We start from the raw sequence: 19,331 nt of genomic DNA, 5'->3' as shown, positions 1-19,331 counted from the left end.
GGATTGACGCATTCAGGAAATTCCAATCATGGAGAGGATAAAAAAAAAAAAAAACGATCCACGGATCATAGTATATAATCACACTGCAGTATAAATACAGTATCGCCATTGTGTTCTAGCACGCTGAGCGGTGTGTGTACGTGTCTCTCACATAACGCCTGCTGCCGTCGTACTCGCAGCGCTCGATCTTGTCCAGGGTGGCGTCAGAGAAGTAAAGCTTTTCAGCGCGGTGGTCGATGGCCAGGCCGTTGGGGGTTCGGATGTCCGTGCCAATGATCACGATCACGTTGGACCCGGTGAGTGTAGCTCGCATTATACTGGGGGACTGCTCATTCCAGTTGGTCCAGAACATCAGGCTGTGTGGTGGAGGGGAGAAAAAGAAAAAGAAAAAGAAAAGAAAATTAACGTGTAAGGGGTGAAACAACAAAGGAGGCATTTTGTGACAGGAAGGTATAGCAAGACAACCTCTGGCACTCGTCAAGCACAAAAGCTCTCGGGTGGTCATCTCCTGACATGGTGACCACCGTCTGCCGGTCAACAGCGCCCCAGTGGCTCTGATCCACGGTGTGACGGGTGATCGTTGAGGTGGTGTAGCTGGTCCAGTACAGCATGTCCCAGCCCCTGTGGTATGCCAGACCCTCCACTGAGCCCACGTCTACAAAAACACACCAAACATGGAAAAGGGCAAATAATCACAGGGAGGGTTAGCATTACAGCCAAAACGCCCCACCTGATGCAGGAAATGACACTGTAGTGATCAAACATTATCAAATATGCATCTTGTATTTAACGCAGGGATATTTCGTAAACCTGTTTTTGAGCGTTAGCAAAAATCTGCGATTGATTGACGCCCACTCCAAAATGCTATATCGTTGCCTATAAATGCCACAAGTTGGCACCTAAAGCACAACTTTTGTCTGGCTGAAGCTCCTCAACTCACTTCAACACAGTCGATGTTACCACAAAACAGCAAATAGGTGAGTTTTTCAATTTAAAGTGGAGGATATTTTCCCGCCGCAAAACATCGAAATTGGTGACTTCCCTAATTTGCGAATATACAGGCGTTCACTGAAATTTGCTTAATGCATGTATGTCTGAAGCATGACGCCAACTCTCCTGCTCCTTTGTCTGCTTTGTGAAAAAACACCAGAGTGGGCATGTATTCTTCACGAGGCAAACTAGGCAAAAGCACGCCACAAATCTACCACGAAACAAGCGGTAGAGCAGAAGAAAATGAACAGCTATAGCGTTCTTCTGTCTACAAGTGAGAAATTACTGTATGTCGACTATTCCTTGTGTGTTCAGAATTTAGCACGTAGCTAATTAGGGGGAAAAATGCATTCGAGAGCATTGCACTGCTTTTTTTTGTCTCCTTATAAACACAACTGCAAATGAGAGATAAGATGAGGCGGAAACAGAGATAATGGATGAGGGAAAGGAAGCATGTCAAATCCAGTCGAGGTAAAAGGCAACAGAGTGGACGAGTCAGAAGCAGCTTTACACCCATGGCGACTCAAAGCTTTTCTGCAACAATTGCCTCATTGAAAGGGTCAAAAGACTTATTACAGTGTCATATTATTTTTCTTTGCAAAGCCTCATCAAACCAGGAGGAAACGCAAAAGTCTTTTTTTTCTTCTTTTACCCAGAAGCCTTGAAAGCATCTTGAAAAATAGTCTGCATCATGCCTGAACAGAATCCATCGGCTTAGCAAGAACTGGCCAAAATGGAGGAACACGATGTCCTCTTTGTTTACCTCATTTGGAAATGTCAGTGTGTTATATTAAGCACAACAGGTAATAGAAATCATCTCACTAATTGACCCAAACAGTGAAGGTGTGTGGATTAAAGCTGCCTTTCCTGGGGCTGAGTTTGACAGTTATCTTTTAACAGCTGTGGCCAGATTGGGAGGTTCACCACCAGGTGAGACACTTGACACCACAGCTCAATATCTGTGCCGCAATGCCATGCAGGACATGAGTCAACATTTGTCTCCGCACGAGTCACTCGAGAGCCAAGTGAAGGATTTTCCACCAACTACAGAGCAGATCAAGAGGCCCGCTATTTTCTCTCTTAAATGATAGCTGTCCACTTAAATTAATCTCCACATTGACCGACCAAATTTTTTGGAGGACAAGTTGACAAATTGTAACTATTCTGACTTCATTTACAATATTATTTGAGACATACGTGATTGGAGGTCAGTTTGTTGTTATCAGCGGTCAATTATTAGCCAGTTTTCTGATAGCAAACAATATTTGAGATATTCTCTCTCTCTATCTCTCTCTCTCTCGCTCTCCCTCTCTCTCCATCCATTCATCCAAATATTTTCTGATCCTCACAAGGGTCGCGGGGGGTGCTGGAGCCTATCCCAGCTGTCTCCGGGCAGTAGGTGGGGGATACCCTGAACCGGTTGCCAACCAATCAGGGCACACACAGACGAACAACCATCCGTGCTCACACTCACACCTTGGGACAATGTAGAGTGTTCAATCAGCCTGCCATGCATGTTTTTGGAACGTGGGAGGAAACCGGAGTACCCGGAGAAAACCCACGCAGACCCGGGGAGAACATGCAAACTCCACACAGGGAGGCCGGAGCTCCAATTGAAACCGGTACCTCTGCACTTTGAGGTTGACACACTAACCACTGGACTGCCCCCCCCCCCCCCCCCCCCCCACATATACACTCCACTAATCTTTAATATTCACTGCCTCTCATTAGATTGTGTAGATTGAATAGATTGAAGTGAACTAAATGATGTGGCTATTGTGAATTTCATACTGCAACAAATATGTCACATTTTGCTGTTTTTGGGGGGGGGGGGGGGTTAGATTTATGCTTAGATGAGTTGAAATTAAATTTGCTCACTTGATACAATTTCATTTCAAATTTTCATTGACACATGTGCAAAAAAAAAAAGAAATCCCCCAAACAATTGAACCCTTTTAGGAATTGACCCAGAACGACAGACCCTGGGAAAAACTGTTAGGCCTCAGAGGGCCCACCCACAGTGAGCAGGCCAGCCAATCGCCATCCTGCTTTGTGATATTCAGTCCAGAGTTCATCTGCCGATGGCTCGCCTTCATCGCGCCTTTGCTGTAAAGCTATTCAGAGTTTCTTTTCCTCCTCCGCCACCGGCAGAGTCCTCGAGAGGAGCCCTCCTTGGAGGTAAACTAAAGCTTGCTGCGGATCGGCCCGTCTAAGATGTCATGTGGAGTGACTTTGAGCTGATGAGGAATGTAAAAAACCTGCCATATTGAGGAACTTGGATGACTTTACCGGGATTCCTGACCGATTGATTTTGCTCATTCTGAAATGACAAGCACAAATTTACTTCTCTGAATGAGTGTACATATTTTAACAAACAGCGACAGGCTGCCTGCGGTGTGTTTCATCAAAGACGGTAATAGAAATGTTTGGAAATTGTTATTCTTTCCCTGCTTGAACTGTCATTCATCCACAACGTGAGCAATCATTTCCACTCGTCTTATCTTGCACTTTTATGAGCAACTTGAGCATGACTGCAGTGACAGGCACGATCAAGTGAAGACATAAAAATGCTGCTGTGGAATTCTGCTGCGGTCGTGGATCTGTTAGGGAACAGCAGTGACAATGTGGCTGGCAATGTGGAACAGGTCCTTGTCCCGATATTTGATGTTGTGATCCTGGTATTGGGTGTTGGGGGGCACACCACGGTGATGCTGATTCTATGTAGGAGGAGCAGGATGCGGACGGCTCAGTCAGGAACAGGTACGGACATCCTCCTGTTGGCCCTGAGCTTTGCAGATCTTCTCCTACTCGTCACGCTTCCTTTCCACACCGCCGCCATCGCCATGCAGCAGTGGCCTTTCGGGGACTTCCTGTGTCGTCTGGCGGGCTTTTTGGGATCGGCCTGCACCTCGGCCAGCGCTTTCACGCTGTCCGCCCTGGCCGTGTCACGCTACATGACGGTAGTGCACCCTGCCAGAACGTATCGCTTCCTCTCTCCACGCCACGTCACCATGACAGCCGCGCTGCTTTGGGTCCCGGCCTGCTGCCTGGCGGCACCGCAGCTGGTGTTTCGTTTTGTCGGAAGCTCTCCCAATAACCCCAATGCCCTTGCTTGCTTCGCTTTCCTGTACCACCGAGATCAGCTCATTTACGGATTGGTCCACTTCCTGGTGGCGTTCTTACTCCCCCTGGTCACCATCGCCATCGCATACGGTAATATCTACTTGTTCCTTTGGAGGACCCGGAGTGCTGTTCAAGCTCCACAAGTTGAACGATATCACAGCAAGGTAACCCAGACGTCGGCGATACTGGTGGTGGCATTTACTCTGTGCTGGCTGCCTTCCTACGGCTTGACATTGACTTTGCTATCTGACAAAAGCTCGGGGGCCACCGGCACCTCACCACGTTACGGCCCGTTCAGCGTGTTTGCACGACTCATGGCCATCACGTCGACGGTGTTAAACCCCATCCTCTATGTGCTCATCTCCCAAAGGTTCAGGCAGGATCTGCTGAGGCTGTTTAAGAGGGAAGGGCAGAGAGCCAGTGGGGGCGGGCCGGCCTGATTGACAGTAATTACGAAGCCGCTGCACAAACACTGGGCTGATTCCCACTCATGGGAATTACAATTAATCATTTGAAAAGACTACTTGCGAGGAATGGGCACTGCTGAGTGTTTCACAACAAGCTGTTAAGAATCTTGCTCCTTTATGAGACAACCGATGACCTTGATTTTTGTCAAGCAATCATGCATATGAATCATTGAAGATCTCCAAAAGGAATGTTGAGATTATGGAAAAGAGACCGAAAGAAAAAAGGATCTTTCTGTGTTGTTGTTATTTTTTTAAAACAGACACTTGTTCCAACTTTGCAAGTTTTATAAAAATAATGGTGCGCAGTTTTTAAAAAATAAAATATTCAGTTTGGACATCGCTATTTCAAAAGGTTGTACCTTGAAAATGGTTCAAGATAAAAGCATCCTGTCAATGCTTGCTGCAATTTTGCTACTTTGGTGCTTAAAGGGATCATTTGCTCGAGCGGGCTATGTAGGTATTTGAGTATGATGCACATGATACTGTATTATTAATATCAAATTGAAGCTGACAAATATTAGCATTCTGAAGGCAGCTCTTGTATTTTAAATATCAACATTTTAATCTTTAAATGGAGATCCAAATTTTGAGGGGAGGAAATGATAGTTATTCAATTAAAGGGATGGTGCAAGACCACAGCTAGGGGGTGCTATTGCTGCCCTGTCATAATTCTGTGTTGCCTCAGTAAAGCCCCTCCAGCATTGTATTTAATATTCTGAAATACATTTATACATTATTTTCTCATCCCTCCATGTACAGTATTGGTCAACCCCTTTTTAGCCCTGGGAAAGTAAAATGCATGTCGCACATCAATAGTGAATTGTTAATAACTTGTCGATATGTCGGGAAATAAAATTAGATGCAAATTGACTATTTAACGACACGTAGAGGAAGCAGGAATACTCACTCTCGACGACAGTCTTGCGGTCGGATCCATCATCGCTGATCTGCTGGATGTTGCCAAAATGGATGTCGCTGAAGAAGACCCGGTTGGCTCCCTTTCCTCCTCCTCCTCTGTAATCGAAGGTCAGCGCGATGACGTTCTTCATGTGTTCGGGGTCCTCAAACGGTTTAATGGGCGCGTTCAGGTTGTTTTCATCCGACAGGTGGACGCTCTTCAGTATGGTGCGTTCCGAGTAGAGCAGGTAGCCGTCGTAGTCGCGGCAGCTGCGTCCGTCTTCAGCCAGCATGCCGTGTGCACAGGCGCACGTGCGCTTTCCGTCGCCACTGTACAGGCAAAGTTGCTGGCACCCGCCATTCTTGACTTTGCACACGTTAGTTCCTGCACAGATAAATGGTCATCGATATGCTTTTTGAACGGACTTCTGACAGCATTTTTAAGAGATAAAGATGAAATCGGTACTACATTCCTGGTACCTTCATTAGGATCACCGACAGAGTCTAATGAGTGTCAATATGAGTTTATCATCAATATTGCCTCTTTAAAGATAACGCTCAGTTTTCATTTGCTCATAATAATGTTATACACTGTAAACGGAAAACGTATATAGAGGGGTAATTTCCCTGTGACTAAAAAGGGTAAGAAAGTTGACCTTGCTCTTTGTAAAAGCATATTTTGCACCTTAAGTTGAGGCTGGTGAATTTGCACATATTCAAGTGCATATCAATTTTGTGCAAAGGTTCCATGATCTGCACGAAATTCCAAACGTGATCTGTATTTTATACAGATGAATGAAATATATTGGGAAAATATTTTTCACTGGACCAGTTCTTGCCTTTTTCTAAATTAAATCATTTTTTTGTAGTTTCATATGGAATAGTAACAATTTTTGAGGTGATATGTACCTTTTTGCTCTGAGCTATAGTCATCAAAATTTTAAAGATGATAATGATGAAATAGTGAGTGTGGTAATTGATCACTTCCCAAGTACCGATAACTTGTTCAACTACTGAAATAATACAAGCTGTCCACATTCATCTAATGCACAGGTGTCAAACTCGAGGCCTGGGGGCCAAATCTGGCCCGCCACATCATTTTATGTGGCCCACGAAAGCAAATCAAGCATGTTACCTTCTATGATGATTGCTAAAATCTGTACCAAAATTTCAACTTCTCATATTCTAATAAATAAGTGAGATATTGTCAGTGTTTTCTTGTTAACAAACCCCTCATCACAGTCGCTGACTTCTTTATATGGTTTCACGGTCAGAACGGCTCTCCCAGGGAAACGGTCACTAAAAGTGGCCCGTGACAAAAATGCGCTTGACACCCCTGATCTAATGTCTTTTTTTTAGGTGTATGTACACTATGTGTTTGACTGTTGGAAGACAGCGACTCACCTTGCTGCCTGGCCCTGTTGAAGACCTTAATATCTTTGAGCTGCACCCCGATGCCAGTCCGCAGAGACACAGAGTCTGTGGCATTGTCTTTACTGCCTCTCTTTATGGAGCCATTGGCGTGAGTTCTGCTTGACAACAGCCAAAGGGCAATAAATGAAAGGGACTGCAACTCTTAATGAACCATTACTAAAGGGGGTCCGAGTGGGGGACGGCTTCTCACCGGTCACTCCAGTAGATGTAGCTCTCAAACACGGACACGGAGAACATGTCCATGTTGTTGTTGGCCAAAACCACTTCTCTGTTCTCTCCGGTCTCCAGATTGATGCGCTCAATTTTGTCCGTCCTGGCGTCACACCAGTACAGCATACTCTCCTGTGGGCACACAGCGCAAAAGAGAGTCGCGTTTGCCATACAAAAGAGGAACACCGAGTTAGCACTATTATCAATGTCACATGCAAGAAAAATGTGGTTTGTTATCGTACCTCATAGTCAATGGAGATACCGTTGGGCCAGCTAATGCTGACGTTTACCAGAACAGCTCTTTGCGTGCCATCTAGTCGGGAGCGCTCAATGCGAGGGTACTGGCCCCACTCTGTCCAGAATAAGTAGCTGCACGCGCACAAGCACACGGATGACTCGATTGTATCATCAACCATGAGAAGAATAACAACGCAGACTGAAGACAGCTGCCTTCTCACCCTTTTTCGGGGTGAACGGTGATGGCGCGGGGCTTGTCCAAGCCCTGGGAGATGACGACATAGCGAAAGGAGCCATTCAGCCGGGCCACCTCGATCACATCGAAGCCTTGGTCTGTCCAGTAGATGTTTCCTGTAGGAAACCACAATGAAAAATTATTACCGTTATTTCTGCGTGTGTGGATTGACGCATTTCATCTATTTGCTGTATCACATCTCAGTGATGTCAAAACTCTTTTGTTTGCTTGTGTGCAAATTCTTGTCAACAATTTTTGATTCTGAACGTAAACGTAAATATAACTTTCGGGGTGTTGGATCGTAATTATCAATGCAATCCACCGAATATTGTACATCAAATACCAATTAGAAAACGGTGATCTGTGTATGCCATGAGAAAAAAAAAGTTACGATTAAATTAAAATGAAGTATGGGCATCGATTTTGAAGCAGTACCTTAGAGGCAACATTTTGGGAGGATATCATTTATAGTACCTGCTATCCAGTCAACAGCTATCCCCTCCACCCTGCCGATGCCATTGGTGACGACATCTTCTCTCCACGTTTGGTCTCGTTTGGCCCTGCTAATTGTGCTCAAACCCATGTCCACCCAGTAGATTGTGTCATTGTCTGAGGAAGAACGGGACACACAATAGCATAAACTGTACAGCATTTCCATCGATGCTTTTGAATGAGGGTGTATATTTTCTTTGTTGTAGGATTACCGGCATGGAAATCAATCCCCACAGCCAGCGAAGTGCCCGACACTGGCACCAGGGCATCGGACTTGTCCGACGGGTCCAAAGGAATACCACGGATACCCTCGTGCACAGAGTACAGGAGGAAAGAGCCAACACCTAGAGCAAATACACACTCTTTAACAAGTGCTCGATTCCATTAGCACGCTCTTTAAAATACAGCGTCATGTGCCGCACCCTCGCAAGACTGCTGGCCTCTGCGCAGGCTGTATCCCGCAGTACACATGCAGGCTCTGGTGGTCGGCGAGGTGGGGAGACACAGCTGGGAGCAGTCACCGTTGTTATTGCTGCAAAGATTGGTGCCTAGAAACAAAACAAAACAAAAAAAAAAGAGCATGAGTGAAAACACATCAAAACAGAGAAAAGATCGAAACAGATGTGCACTTGCTGAGATAAATAAGTGATATGGTTGCAACGGAAGCGGACCTTAAATGGGTATCTTTTTTTTTTTTTGTCTTTTTGACATCTATTTCAAGCAAAACACGTGGCTCAGAAATGTAAAAAAAAAAAATCTTGACATTTGATTAGTGTGAAGAAAATAGGTCAGAAATTCATTTAACAAAACCGCGTTTAAATCAAACAAATATACAGTATACGTTTGATTTAAATTTTAAATCATGCTTATGTTTGATATTATCATATATGTGTATTTTATTAGTTGTGTTGCCCATGTTCTCAGGTGTAAGCGTACGTGTATGAATGAGAGTAGTGGGCCTAAGCACCTTTCTGTACAGTTTCATTGTATATTTTCATGTGCATCATTGGGGACGTGCTGTTCCTCAGGATTTTCCAGTTACCGCCGTCCTTCTTGTCACAAATTCCAATCTGGTCAGTTCCTTGGTCGGCCCACCATAATTTATCACCTGCGGGATGATACACAGAATGATAACCGACTGGAACCACACTTTGCACGCTCATTGACATTTTAAAAGGATGTGAAAATAAATGAGATTTGCAAAGGGAACAGACTTACCCATGATGGCCAGAGCGGTAGCCTTGGTCAACTTGCCCTTGACTCCTTCAAGTATTTCGAGCTCGGAACCATCCAGCTTGCAGCGGTTGATGGTGCTGTTTCCTGAGCTGATCCAGTAAAGTTGCTCTGTGTCAAAGTCAATCGAGAGCCCTGTAAAAGAAACAAACAAAAAAAGAGTTGTGGGGTTTAGTTTACATTTAATTTAACCTGTATTTCCCCATGAGGAGAAGATTACGGGCCTAAAATCCTAAATAGCAGGCGTTAAATTGCGTGTTCACATGAGCAGATTGCATGTGCTGTCTATTAAGACTGTGATGCTAAGATTCCAAAGAGCAGATGCTAAATTGCTTGTTCACTCATGGTAAAAGATTGCATTTAAAACTCGGTAGAAATGCAAAATTTTCCGAGGATACGCCAACATTAATTGTCCCCGTGCGATAAAATGGGGTCATAAAAAATAAAAATGGGACGCAAGAAAAGGCAGATTTGAAGGGAGGTTTTGTCAAGGGTGATCTGGCATGACACCTTCTTGTGACTGGCACCAAGAAAGCTCTTAAAATCATTCTGAAGCTCAGAGGCCAATTTTTTTTTTTGGTGGGGGGGGGGGGGTTCACACAACCCTTTTTTGAATCAGGCCCTAGGTGTGTGAAACTTAGGTGCTCTTGCAAAATCAGGTATCCATCTTTTACATCAAGCTCTTTTAAACTGAAAGACCACATAAGATAACAGTCAAAATAACTCACCCAACAAGTTAAAAAAAAATTAAACCTAAGCAAAAAGAAGTTCATCTGCCACATGAAGTTTTCCCAAAACAAAATGAGCCAATTCAAAGCAACGACATAGATAATGCATGAAGGTCAAGTTTCAGATGCTTTTGCAATTCATTCCATAAAAAAAGACATTTGAAAGTGCCTTTTTACACAAAAATAATCGAAATATGTCTCCCACCGATTCCCATCGGTGTGTTGGGTGACTGGGCGTGAGCTGTAGCCGACAGCAACTGTGCATTCTGTCACCGCTCGTGGGAAAAAAGCAAACAGAGTGCATCTGCAATTGTGTGGACCTTAAAACGCAAATGAGGGCGTTACAGTCTATAGTCGGCGTCCCAGGGGGTCTTTGAAGAGAACACCTGAATAAACATGCTCGCTCACCAACAGGGCCTTTCTGGTTGGTGAATAGGACGCTTTGGTTGCTGCCATCTGTGTTGGCAATGCTGATGTTGTCCCCATCTGTCCAGTAGAGCTTCCTGAGGAAGGCAAGCGGAGAGACTCAGTAAAGCTACAGTAGCTAACGTATTCCTTGATCCAGATTGGCACCCAAACGAACGGGTTCGTCCTCTGGTGGAAACCTGTGACGACCGAATAAAGTGGTTATGAAAGTGTGGTGGACAGGGCAGAAACGCATTAATTTGGCTCCAGAAGAGATCAAGTGTCTTTGTTGCTGCCTGTTTGAAAGTAACATTCAATCTAACTTCAATCCACACCATTTATTTGATTGCTAAAATTCCCTTTCATTCAAATAATGACAGGATGCAGCAGACTTTCGTCCCACCCCCTCACACTCTTTGCCTCTTACCCCACCCCCGCTATCCCCCTCGAAGCATTCATTACGTTCGTGTCAGAAAGAGGACAAATGCATCTAGCAGCATCTGGTACTCATTTTCCCGCCAACAATGCTCACGTCGGAAACATTCCTCCATTTAAGTGTACTTTTCAAGAAAGGACAAGTCTCTGAAAGGAAGGTGGAGATTAAAAAAAAAAAAAAAAAAAACAGAAGGCCACAACATTTGATACCGAATGTCAACTTTCAAATCCACCTGAAAAATAGACAAAAAAAATAAAAATAAATAAAGACATTCCTGCAGGATAAAACCAGATTGCATATAAATACAAATGGTCCGTATCTGCTGTGCTGGTTAGGAGAGAGGCCAGGCAGGTTTGCTTTGGGGAGCTCAGCAGGGGGCCTAGATTTCAAGACACGAAGGAAAACAGACATTTGCTAAACACGAAAGGAGACGAAGGATGGAGGACAAACAGGGAAACAGAAATCGGGACAGACAGACCAGCAGAGCGTAAACATCTTCAAGAGTTGAGCGAAACAGGAGGAAAGGACATTCAAGATGATTTTTGTGAGGTTTCAAAGAGACATTTCTATCAGCTCTACATTGACAAGGTATGACAGTTTTCCGTGTATGACTAACCCCAAAATGGGATGCAGCACCAGGCAGTGGGGTTTGTCCAGGCCCTGGATCACAGCGTTTTTGAATGAACCATCCAGTCTTGCAACGTTAATCTGTTTCTTATTGGCATCATAACTGGTCCAGAACAGATTCCTGGACACCCAGTCGACCGCGAGGCCATGAGCGTTGGGCAGGTCTAAGGATGGATGAACGCACAGAAGACAAAATCATTGACATGACTATTTTTTATGTCCAGTCGCATCTTGATTTATAAAGTCTCATTTGTTTTAAGTTAGGTTTTTTTTTTAAATTGTACAGGACAGTACAATGCAGTAGTTACTCCAATAACGTAAGGATTGTTAGCTAATTGTAGATAGCCTCTGGCTTAAAATACAAAGCAAAATATAAAACAAAATTTCAAAAGGCACTTGTAAGTCAAGGTGCCACTGCAGTCACTTGTTTCGACAATCTGAGATTTGAAAATAGTAAACCCACTATTGAAAGACGATATGAATTTAGTGCTGTTGCTTTACATGGACATGAACGCAAAATCATACAGTACATGAGTCATACCAGCAGAGATTACAGTTTCAACTCCGGTGCCATTAATGAAAGCTCTCTTGATGGTCTGAGTGCGGACGTCGGACCAGTAGATGCGATGCTCCAGAGCGTCGTAGTCCACCACGGTTACATTGTCAATGTCGGGCACGGTGAAAGAGATGATGTAGTTGTAGTAGGGGTTGTCGATGTCCACTCCACGGATCTCAATTTGCCGGGCGTACAGCAGGAACTGACGATACTCTGAGGGAAGGGGAGGCGATGAGATGTTGTCTTTGTTTGCATCTCCAGAGACTTACGTAAAACAATGACTAGATCATTACAGCCACTTGGATAAACAGTTCATGTTCCTGCAACTTTTGCATCAATTGCGTCTGGCCGACCAACTCGATTGCACAGTTGTGGGCATGCGATTGAATGCAATGAGAACCTATCCACTACAATTGTCTCGACAGTCCAATTACCACTTTCCTGGCGCAGTGGCCAGCAAATGATAGACAGGAAAAGAAATAGTGTGAAAGAGAGAAGGAGGGGTATAATAACAGTGTCAAGCTGGATCAGCCCAGCCAGGCGAAGTGCGCAGGGTTGCGGTGGATGCCTGCATCAGACAAGAACAGGCCTCTCCATTCCATTACCCCAGAAGAGAATAGCAAACCCTGCCCTGAATACTAATCTCATACGCCGACTACACACACACAGTCACTTCAATGGAAACCAAAGCCGTCATAATAATGGCACCTCAAAGTGGAGAAAAAAAATGACACACTCCTCTCGCTAGCAAACACTAATATATATACATAAACAAAAATAAACTATTCAACAAGGACAGGGATTACAGTCTGCTTTCAACAAGCAAGCAAGAGGGAATTACTTGCAAGCTCAGAGAGAGTGAGTCGAGAATTCGTCTTGTGCTGTAGCTACTCTGTGTGTGTGTGTGTGTGTGTGTGTGTTTTCATGCCTACCATAACAAGTGCGCTTGTCAGGCCCGAGCTTCATGAGGTGGGGGCAGCCACACGAGAACGTCTGATTGTAGTTGATGAGGCATAGATGAGTGCATGGTTTCTGGCCATTTTTAGCTGCGCATGGATTCGGTGCTGTAAAAAAAGAAGAAAAAAAAAAGAAAAATGGAATCACAACTTTCTCATTCGTGGATCTCAAATGACAGTATTTGGGGTATAGAGCTACTAATTTCATCATCAGTGCTACATAGGGGGACTTGACATCCGATTATTGCACTTAAAACAAGTCACAATAATCACAAGTGCCCTTCGTTGTCTGTTGTTGCTATTTGTTTTATTTATTTATATTATTTTTATTTAACATATTTATATATACATTGAGCATATTTGACAATAAAGCTGACTTGACTTGACTTACCGTATTGGCCCGAATATAAGACGGTGTTTTTTGCATTGAAATAAGACTGAAAAAATTGGGGGTCGTCTTATATTCGGGGTCTAGACATTATACCAATTCACGACGCTAGGTGGCGCCAGATATCATTAAAGCGAATGCTGAACTTGACTGCCCAGGCCAAAGCGAACCCCTGTCACGAAGAAGGAAAATAAAAATAGCAGTAGCACGAAGAAGAAAAATAAAAGATAGCGGTAAGAAAGAAAAGAGAAGAAAGTAATAGAAGAGATAACAGAAAATGGAGAAACGTAGTGACAATCTGGGGAAAAGTGGGTCGAAGATCGGCCAGGTCAACGGGGAGCTGAGAAGAAGTTATGATGTCATTTACATTTCAAAAACCAGAAGCCATTTATTTACGAATGTGATTGCACTTTAGTTTACATATTTAAATGTTCAGATATTAAGATTTGAATTACGGTAGTAAGTAGATGAGGCAGAGAAGCAAGACTCAAGTCTCCAGTCTGAGGGCGGCTCGATTATCGATACTGGAATTGTAATTTTTGCGATCACAGCATGCATGACGTCTTTCACGTTTGATATACTGTAGGTCGAGTTTGAATGTAAACAAACAACTGCAGTTAATGAGTAACACACATATGGAAGGGCTGGTTACATTTCTGCGGTCTCATTTAGTGTTCTCTCTAGCTTCACTTTATTTTAGCGCAAGGTTTCATCCCTCCCTCCCCATATGGCCTCCAGGATGCATTCTTCATCAAATGGACATCGGCCGGCTGTAGCATTGAAGACAAGCAGTGAAAGTCCGGTAGCGCTGATATGATCTGCTCAATAAAATGCCACAGCGAAAAGGCCCAGCACCACGAGAGAGAATGTAAAAGAGCTGTTGGTGAAACCGCACACAACAAGCGCATCACACTCATTTGGAGCAAATGGCTCCATATTGACAAGCCCAGATGTGCCACGTTGATAGAGAAAAAAGATTGGATCACTGATTGTGTTGTGGCAGTTTGGTGGATAACTTCAGTCGCCCTGTAACTGACTGATGACCGGCATATTTGAAATGGACAAACACAATTTCTGCACACCAACAGAAATTGCACGGAAGAACAAAAATCCAGGCCATATCGCAGTGAGCCGAAGTGAGCTACTTGTCAGGGGAAGGGGGGGGGGGGGGGTCTCACCCTCAGGCTGTCTGGATGGATGGTAGACCTGGAGGTCAAACGGTTGCGTGTTGGTTCTCTGGACGACAGTAACGTTGCTCCCAGTCCACTTGTTCGCCTTGGCCAACGTGTTAGTTCTCCAGTCCGTCCAGTAAACTTCACCTCCGTACATGGTGACAGCAAAGGGATGGGACAGATACTCGTGGCCTCTCAGGACTTCAATCAGCCCAGAACCGTCGTATTTGGCAGAGTAAATGGCATCAGACCTACGATGAACAAAAAGCGTTGAATTGGATTTCCGATTTCATCCAAGCAATACGAGAGTATTTTCGACTCAAAAAGCCTATTGTATTTGACCTGGCGTCAATCCAGAGGATGCGGCGCTCTAGATAATCAACAGTGAGTCCATTTGGCCAGCCTCCATTGCCAGTTTCCTTGTGGATAGTCTTTCGGCCTTCGCCGCTCATGGATGCAGCTTCAATCCTTGGTAAACTGGCATCCCAGTCAGTCCAGAAGAGGATCCTGAGAAGGGTTGAAGAGTTTAGGAGGAACAGCTTATGAAAGTAGCAGTCGATGGCGTGTGCACTGCAGTGCAGGAGTTACCCATCACGGGGATCCAGGGCGATGGCTCGAGGATGCTCCACCTCTCCAGCCAACAGTGTAGTCCTCATGGTGCCATCCAGCTTGGCCACTTCGATTTGGTCCAGGTTGCTTTCCACCCAGTAAATATTTCCTGCAATCCAGTCCACCGCCAGGCCCTCAGGGGTCGCCAGCCCATACTGGATTACCACGTCAAAGCTGGTTAAAGCTTCAGATGCACACAACAACAAAAAACATGTCAAAAACATTCCAAATGGAAACTTACTGTATATTATTCAACTATTTGCACAATATTTGAACATTTATAGATCATAGGCATTCAGATTTCATTCACGGTGCTCCAAAGTTGATTTACTTTGCTTCAGGTTTTCCAAATTATGCTAATGAGAGCCACTACATTTTATTCTGAGCTAACACATTTGTTTGTGTGTGTATAGCTTGCTTACAGTTCAAAAACAGATCAACAGATCAAAAACCTCCACGTGTCACGCTTCGTTTGTCTTTCAAGTCAAATTTAATTTGGAGAACATTTCTGTTTGCAGGTCCAGAGGCTGAAATGGTAAAACAAGGTTGATCCAGATTCGATCCAAATTTGGACATTTGGAAGCATTAAAATTTAACTATCGGGTATATGATGATTTATTTACTATGACAATGATACACTTGTAATTTCCCGTATATATGTTATATTCTTTTTAATTGAAAAAAAAAATCGTAACCCATTTCGTGTCGATAGCGTGGGTTCATTTCCACAACCGGTGTCGACAAACCCAGTCACTGCTGGTCTCAAATTCAAATTAAAAAATGAGATGGTTGTTTCAGGATGAGCATTTGGCATAAAACTACTGAACAATTTATGCCAGCGAATCACTGTGATGACCCCAGATAGGAGGACCTGAAAGTTGCAACGACAACTAAGAATTTCAATCCCATGTCTTTTTTTTTTTTTTGCTGTGGTATAGCTTCAGTATTGTGTCAAGATATTTGATGGACTTCATCACATCAAAGTCATAATTTCGGTTTCATGACCCAACCCAAATCTCACCCCCATTCTCAGATAGCTTGCCACGATAGATCTTATCCTCGACAACATCGGTCCAATAGAGGGCGCTCTGGCTGAGATGGAAATCCAAGGCGATGGTGTTCCTCAGACCAGGCACCAGGACGCTGAACTCTCCCTTATTGAGATCAATGCGGCGTATCTCGTGACGATTTGAGAAAATGATAAAGGGTTTGAAAGGATCTGTGAAAACGAAGGATAAAAGTCACAGGGCACATTTTTAAAGGATACGGTTGACCAGATGGTGATTGAGTCTCAGCAGGGGACACTTTTCAGTGTGACATTAAAAAATAAAAAAACAGTACATGCGACTTGCCCCGCTTGACGGAAAAATGCTCAAAACCTTGCCTGGGTGCAACGTAGCATAAATAAAAGAGTGTCAAGCAGGCAGTTAGACAAGCGACAAGAAGAACGAAAGCTCTAGCAGTGAACCGCAGGATGATTCATCACTGGAAGAGGACACTCTTTAAATGGATCGCATTTAAAGCTGATTCAATGCGTCTGAAATTTTCAGTACCGGTACTTAATAGTACTTGAGAGTCTTTGTATTTTACCTCGTGTCAAGTACGCTTGTGAAACTCAGTATTATCTTTCACATTTTTAGCGAGCCTGTCTAGACTCCTTGCCGGGAACAAAGCAACTTCTATATTTCATCCCTTCCTGCGCAGTATTCATCAATCATGGGTTCAAATGGTTCAATGGTGTCTTTTAACAATCCACAAATGTTTCAAGCAATATTTCATTTTTTTTCTTACCACTGCTCTTGCAGTTTTCCAAATCGGGCTCCAGTTCCCATCCCTCATAGCAAGAACATTTCACACTGAACTTGTCCTGTTCGCAGCGCTGACTGCACTTGAGGTGTTTGGCACAGAAGCTCTGGATCTCGCAGGTCTTGTTGTCCGAACGCAGCTCCATTCCCAACGGGCAAGAACAAATCACACCCTCGCCAGGGGCAACGGTGCAATTGTGGCTGCAGTGGCCATTGTCCAGTGAACACAAGTCTAAAACAGAGCAAATCCGGATGTTAAGGCGTGAGAATTAGCTACTCTCCTGTGCAGCGTCATCGAAAGCCATGTTTTGAAACAGTTCAGCTCACCGCACAACCTATTGAAGCGTACACCTTGATATACCGTATTGGCCCGAATATAAGACAGTGTTTTTTGCATTGAAATAAGACTGAAAAAGTGGGGGTCGTCTTATATTCGGGGTCTAGACATTATACCCATTCATGCCATAAATCATTGAAGCGAATGCTGAACTTGACTCCCCAGGCCAAAGTGAACCCCTGTCACGAAGAATAAAAACAAAAATAGCGGAAAGAAAGACAAGAGAAGAAAATAATAGAAGAGATAACAGAAAATGGAGAAACGTAGCAACAATCTAGAGAAAAGTAGGTCGAAGATCAGCCAGGTTAACCGGCAGCTGAGGAGAAGTTATGAAGTCATTTACATTTAAAAAAGCAGAAGCCATTCATTTACGAATGTGATTGCACTTTAGTTTACATATTTAAATGTTCAGATATTAAGATTTGAATGAGGCAAAGTAATTTTCTCTCAAATATATTGTTATAATCATTTGTTTCAGATGTACTGTCATTATTTGTATAAATGTACTGTATAAAAATTAATTTGGTGTTGAAAAAGTCTTTTTTTTTTCTCAAACTTGAGTCTTGAAAAAGAGGGGGTCGTCTTATAATCAGGACCGTCTTATATTCGGGCCAATACGGTAGTTTGAGTTTTCAGCGAGGAATATGAAGACAGGATGATGATAGTCGTTTTAGTGACATAAATAATAGTGCACATACAGTCAGAGTGTGTCACTGAGTCAATGGATTTGTTTTGTGTTCTGCCTCGCTTGCGGCTGTCCGGAAGACAGTTCCCATTCTTGTTCTATCCTTGACGTTGAGGTCGAGCTACACTTTTTGGGGAACCATACAGCTGTGGTGGGCAGTACAATAGGGATCTGGACAGCTGGTTGTAGACTGGGCATCTTCCAGTTCTTATATGCTCTTGTACTTGTTGAAAATCCCATTCAAAATTTACTCAGGAAACACCACTTGGGCGAATGTTGCGAGCTCAAGTGCTGCTGTAGTTAATACAAAAAGTATCAATGTGAGCCTAATAAAACCATGACCCGCGTGCTGCGATGGCAGGTATGAATCCAGTTCTACCAGCGGGATACAATTAATGCCAGGCTGAATCAAAGTGTACTTCTTAGGGGTACAAAGATGGTGTTTTGCTTGTTATTTTCATGTTTCCGGCACCAAAAAGAAATCCTTCGTCATGTTGGTGCTTACCACAGAGCTTTTCATCAGAGCCATCTGGGCAGTGTTCCGTGCCATCACAAAGTTTTTCTGCAGGCAGGCAGATGGTGGAGTCATTGGCGCACACGTGGTGAGACAGTTTACACACCAGCGCCTCGCAGTTTTCTTCGTCCGAATTGTCCTCACAGTCACTGTCTCCGTCGCACATCCAGGCTTTGCTGATGCACCGCGCTGCAAAGAGATGACGATTGTCACTTGCGGAGCGAAGCGTCGCGAGCGATTCATCTGCAGCAACGTCAGACTCCTCACCAGAGTCCCTGCACCCGAACTTGACTGCGGGGTCACACATGTGCGTGACACCCTCACAGTTCTTCTCGTCACTCAGGTCCATGCAGTCTGTATCCCCGTCACAGCGCCAACGCAGGGGAATGCAAAGGCCGTCCATACGACACTGGAACTCGTCTGTGTGACAGCCTCCGGGTGGACGAGTGGCTGCAGGGTAAAGGAGAGGACGCTTGAGCGGCAGTATCATCTCATTCAGACCAACAGCATGCAGCTCAGACAAGCTGTTTTTTTGGGGTTTTTTTTTTAATCCAACACCAGATGGTCTTTGTGTGATCATTAAAAGCATTGGACAATGTCTTATTTTGTTTATGTTTCTCCGCATAATAAAAGTGATAAGGTGGCATGTTTATATAAAACTGGTTTTCTGAAGACGCCAATTGGTTGTCAGTGGTGGTAGGCATTTTCCGTCTGGTACCGCTCAGATCCAAGGATCTGTTTCATCTCTTGCCTAAAATGTAAATATACACTCTGGTGAGTACCAAACAGACTTAG

The 19,331-nt window shown here is 44.1% G+C and overlaps 2 protein-coding genes across 4 annotated transcripts in view; one reads left to right on the top strand and one right to left on the bottom strand.

The window, feature by feature from the left end:
- LOC147201283 (low-density lipoprotein receptor-related protein 1-like) overlaps positions 1-19,331 on the bottom strand; it is a 104,063-nt gene that overhangs the window by 24,906 nt on the left and 59,826 nt on the right. For all 3 annotated transcript variants that reach the window (XR_015101692.1, XM_086118744.1, XM_086118746.1), the window contains exons 21-43: positions 18,804-18,986; positions 18,528-18,725; positions 16,987-17,232; positions 16,217-16,414; positions 15,175-15,379; positions 14,929-15,093; positions 14,593-14,837; positions 13,003-13,134; positions 12,056-12,283; positions 11,504-11,678; positions 10,455-10,549; positions 9,304-9,453; positions 9,053-9,193; positions 8,508-8,633; positions 8,298-8,429; positions 8,068-8,202; positions 7,580-7,709; positions 7,364-7,490; positions 7,102-7,253; positions 6,882-7,006; positions 5,488-5,862; positions 466-655; positions 152-356 (exon numbers count right to left, since the gene is read on the bottom strand). Coding sequence is in view for 2 of the 3 variants with exons in the window: in XM_086118744.1 (XP_085974870.1) it covers positions 152-356; positions 466-655; positions 5,488-5,862; positions 6,882-7,006; positions 7,102-7,253; positions 7,364-7,490; positions 7,580-7,709; positions 8,068-8,202; positions 8,298-8,429; positions 8,508-8,633; positions 9,053-9,193; positions 9,304-9,453; positions 10,455-10,549; positions 11,504-11,678; positions 12,056-12,283; positions 13,003-13,134; positions 14,593-14,837; positions 14,929-15,093; positions 15,175-15,379; positions 16,217-16,414; positions 16,987-17,232; positions 18,528-18,725; positions 18,804-18,986 (4,058 nt within the window). In the remaining variant the exon portion in view is untranslated. The remainder of the gene's footprint in view (positions 1-151; positions 357-465; positions 656-5,487; positions 5,863-6,881; positions 7,007-7,101; positions 7,254-7,363; positions 7,491-7,579; positions 7,710-8,067; positions 8,203-8,297; positions 8,430-8,507; positions 8,634-9,052; positions 9,194-9,303; positions 9,454-10,454; positions 10,550-11,503; positions 11,679-12,055; positions 12,284-13,002; positions 13,135-14,592; positions 14,838-14,928; positions 15,094-15,174; positions 15,380-16,216; positions 16,415-16,986; positions 17,233-18,527; positions 18,726-18,803; positions 18,987-19,331) is intronic.
- LOC147201284 (galanin receptor type 2-like) lies at positions 3,143-5,513 on the top strand. The gene has a single exon (XM_086118747.1). The coding sequence runs from the start codon at positions 3,558-3,560 to the stop codon at positions 4,551-4,553; it is 996 nt and encodes a 331-aa protein (XP_085974873.1). The 5' UTR covers positions 3,143-3,557; the 3' UTR covers positions 4,554-5,513.

Source organism: Hippocampus guttulatus, chromosome 8 (assembly GCF_054856545.1).
Source record: "Hippocampus guttulatus isolate MCC_2025c chromosome 8, RoL_Hgut_1.0, whole genome shotgun sequence".
Lineage (NCBI taxonomy): Eukaryota > Metazoa > Chordata > Actinopteri > Syngnathiformes > Syngnathidae > Hippocampus > Hippocampus guttulatus.
This window is presented reverse-complemented; position numbering and strand designations above follow the sequence as displayed.

Excerpts from the sequence above, each read along its gene's own strand:
- LOC147201284 (XM_086118747.1), top strand. The coding sequence starts at position 3,558 with ATGCTGCTGTGGAATTCTGCTGCGGTCGTGGATCTGTTAGGGAACAGC.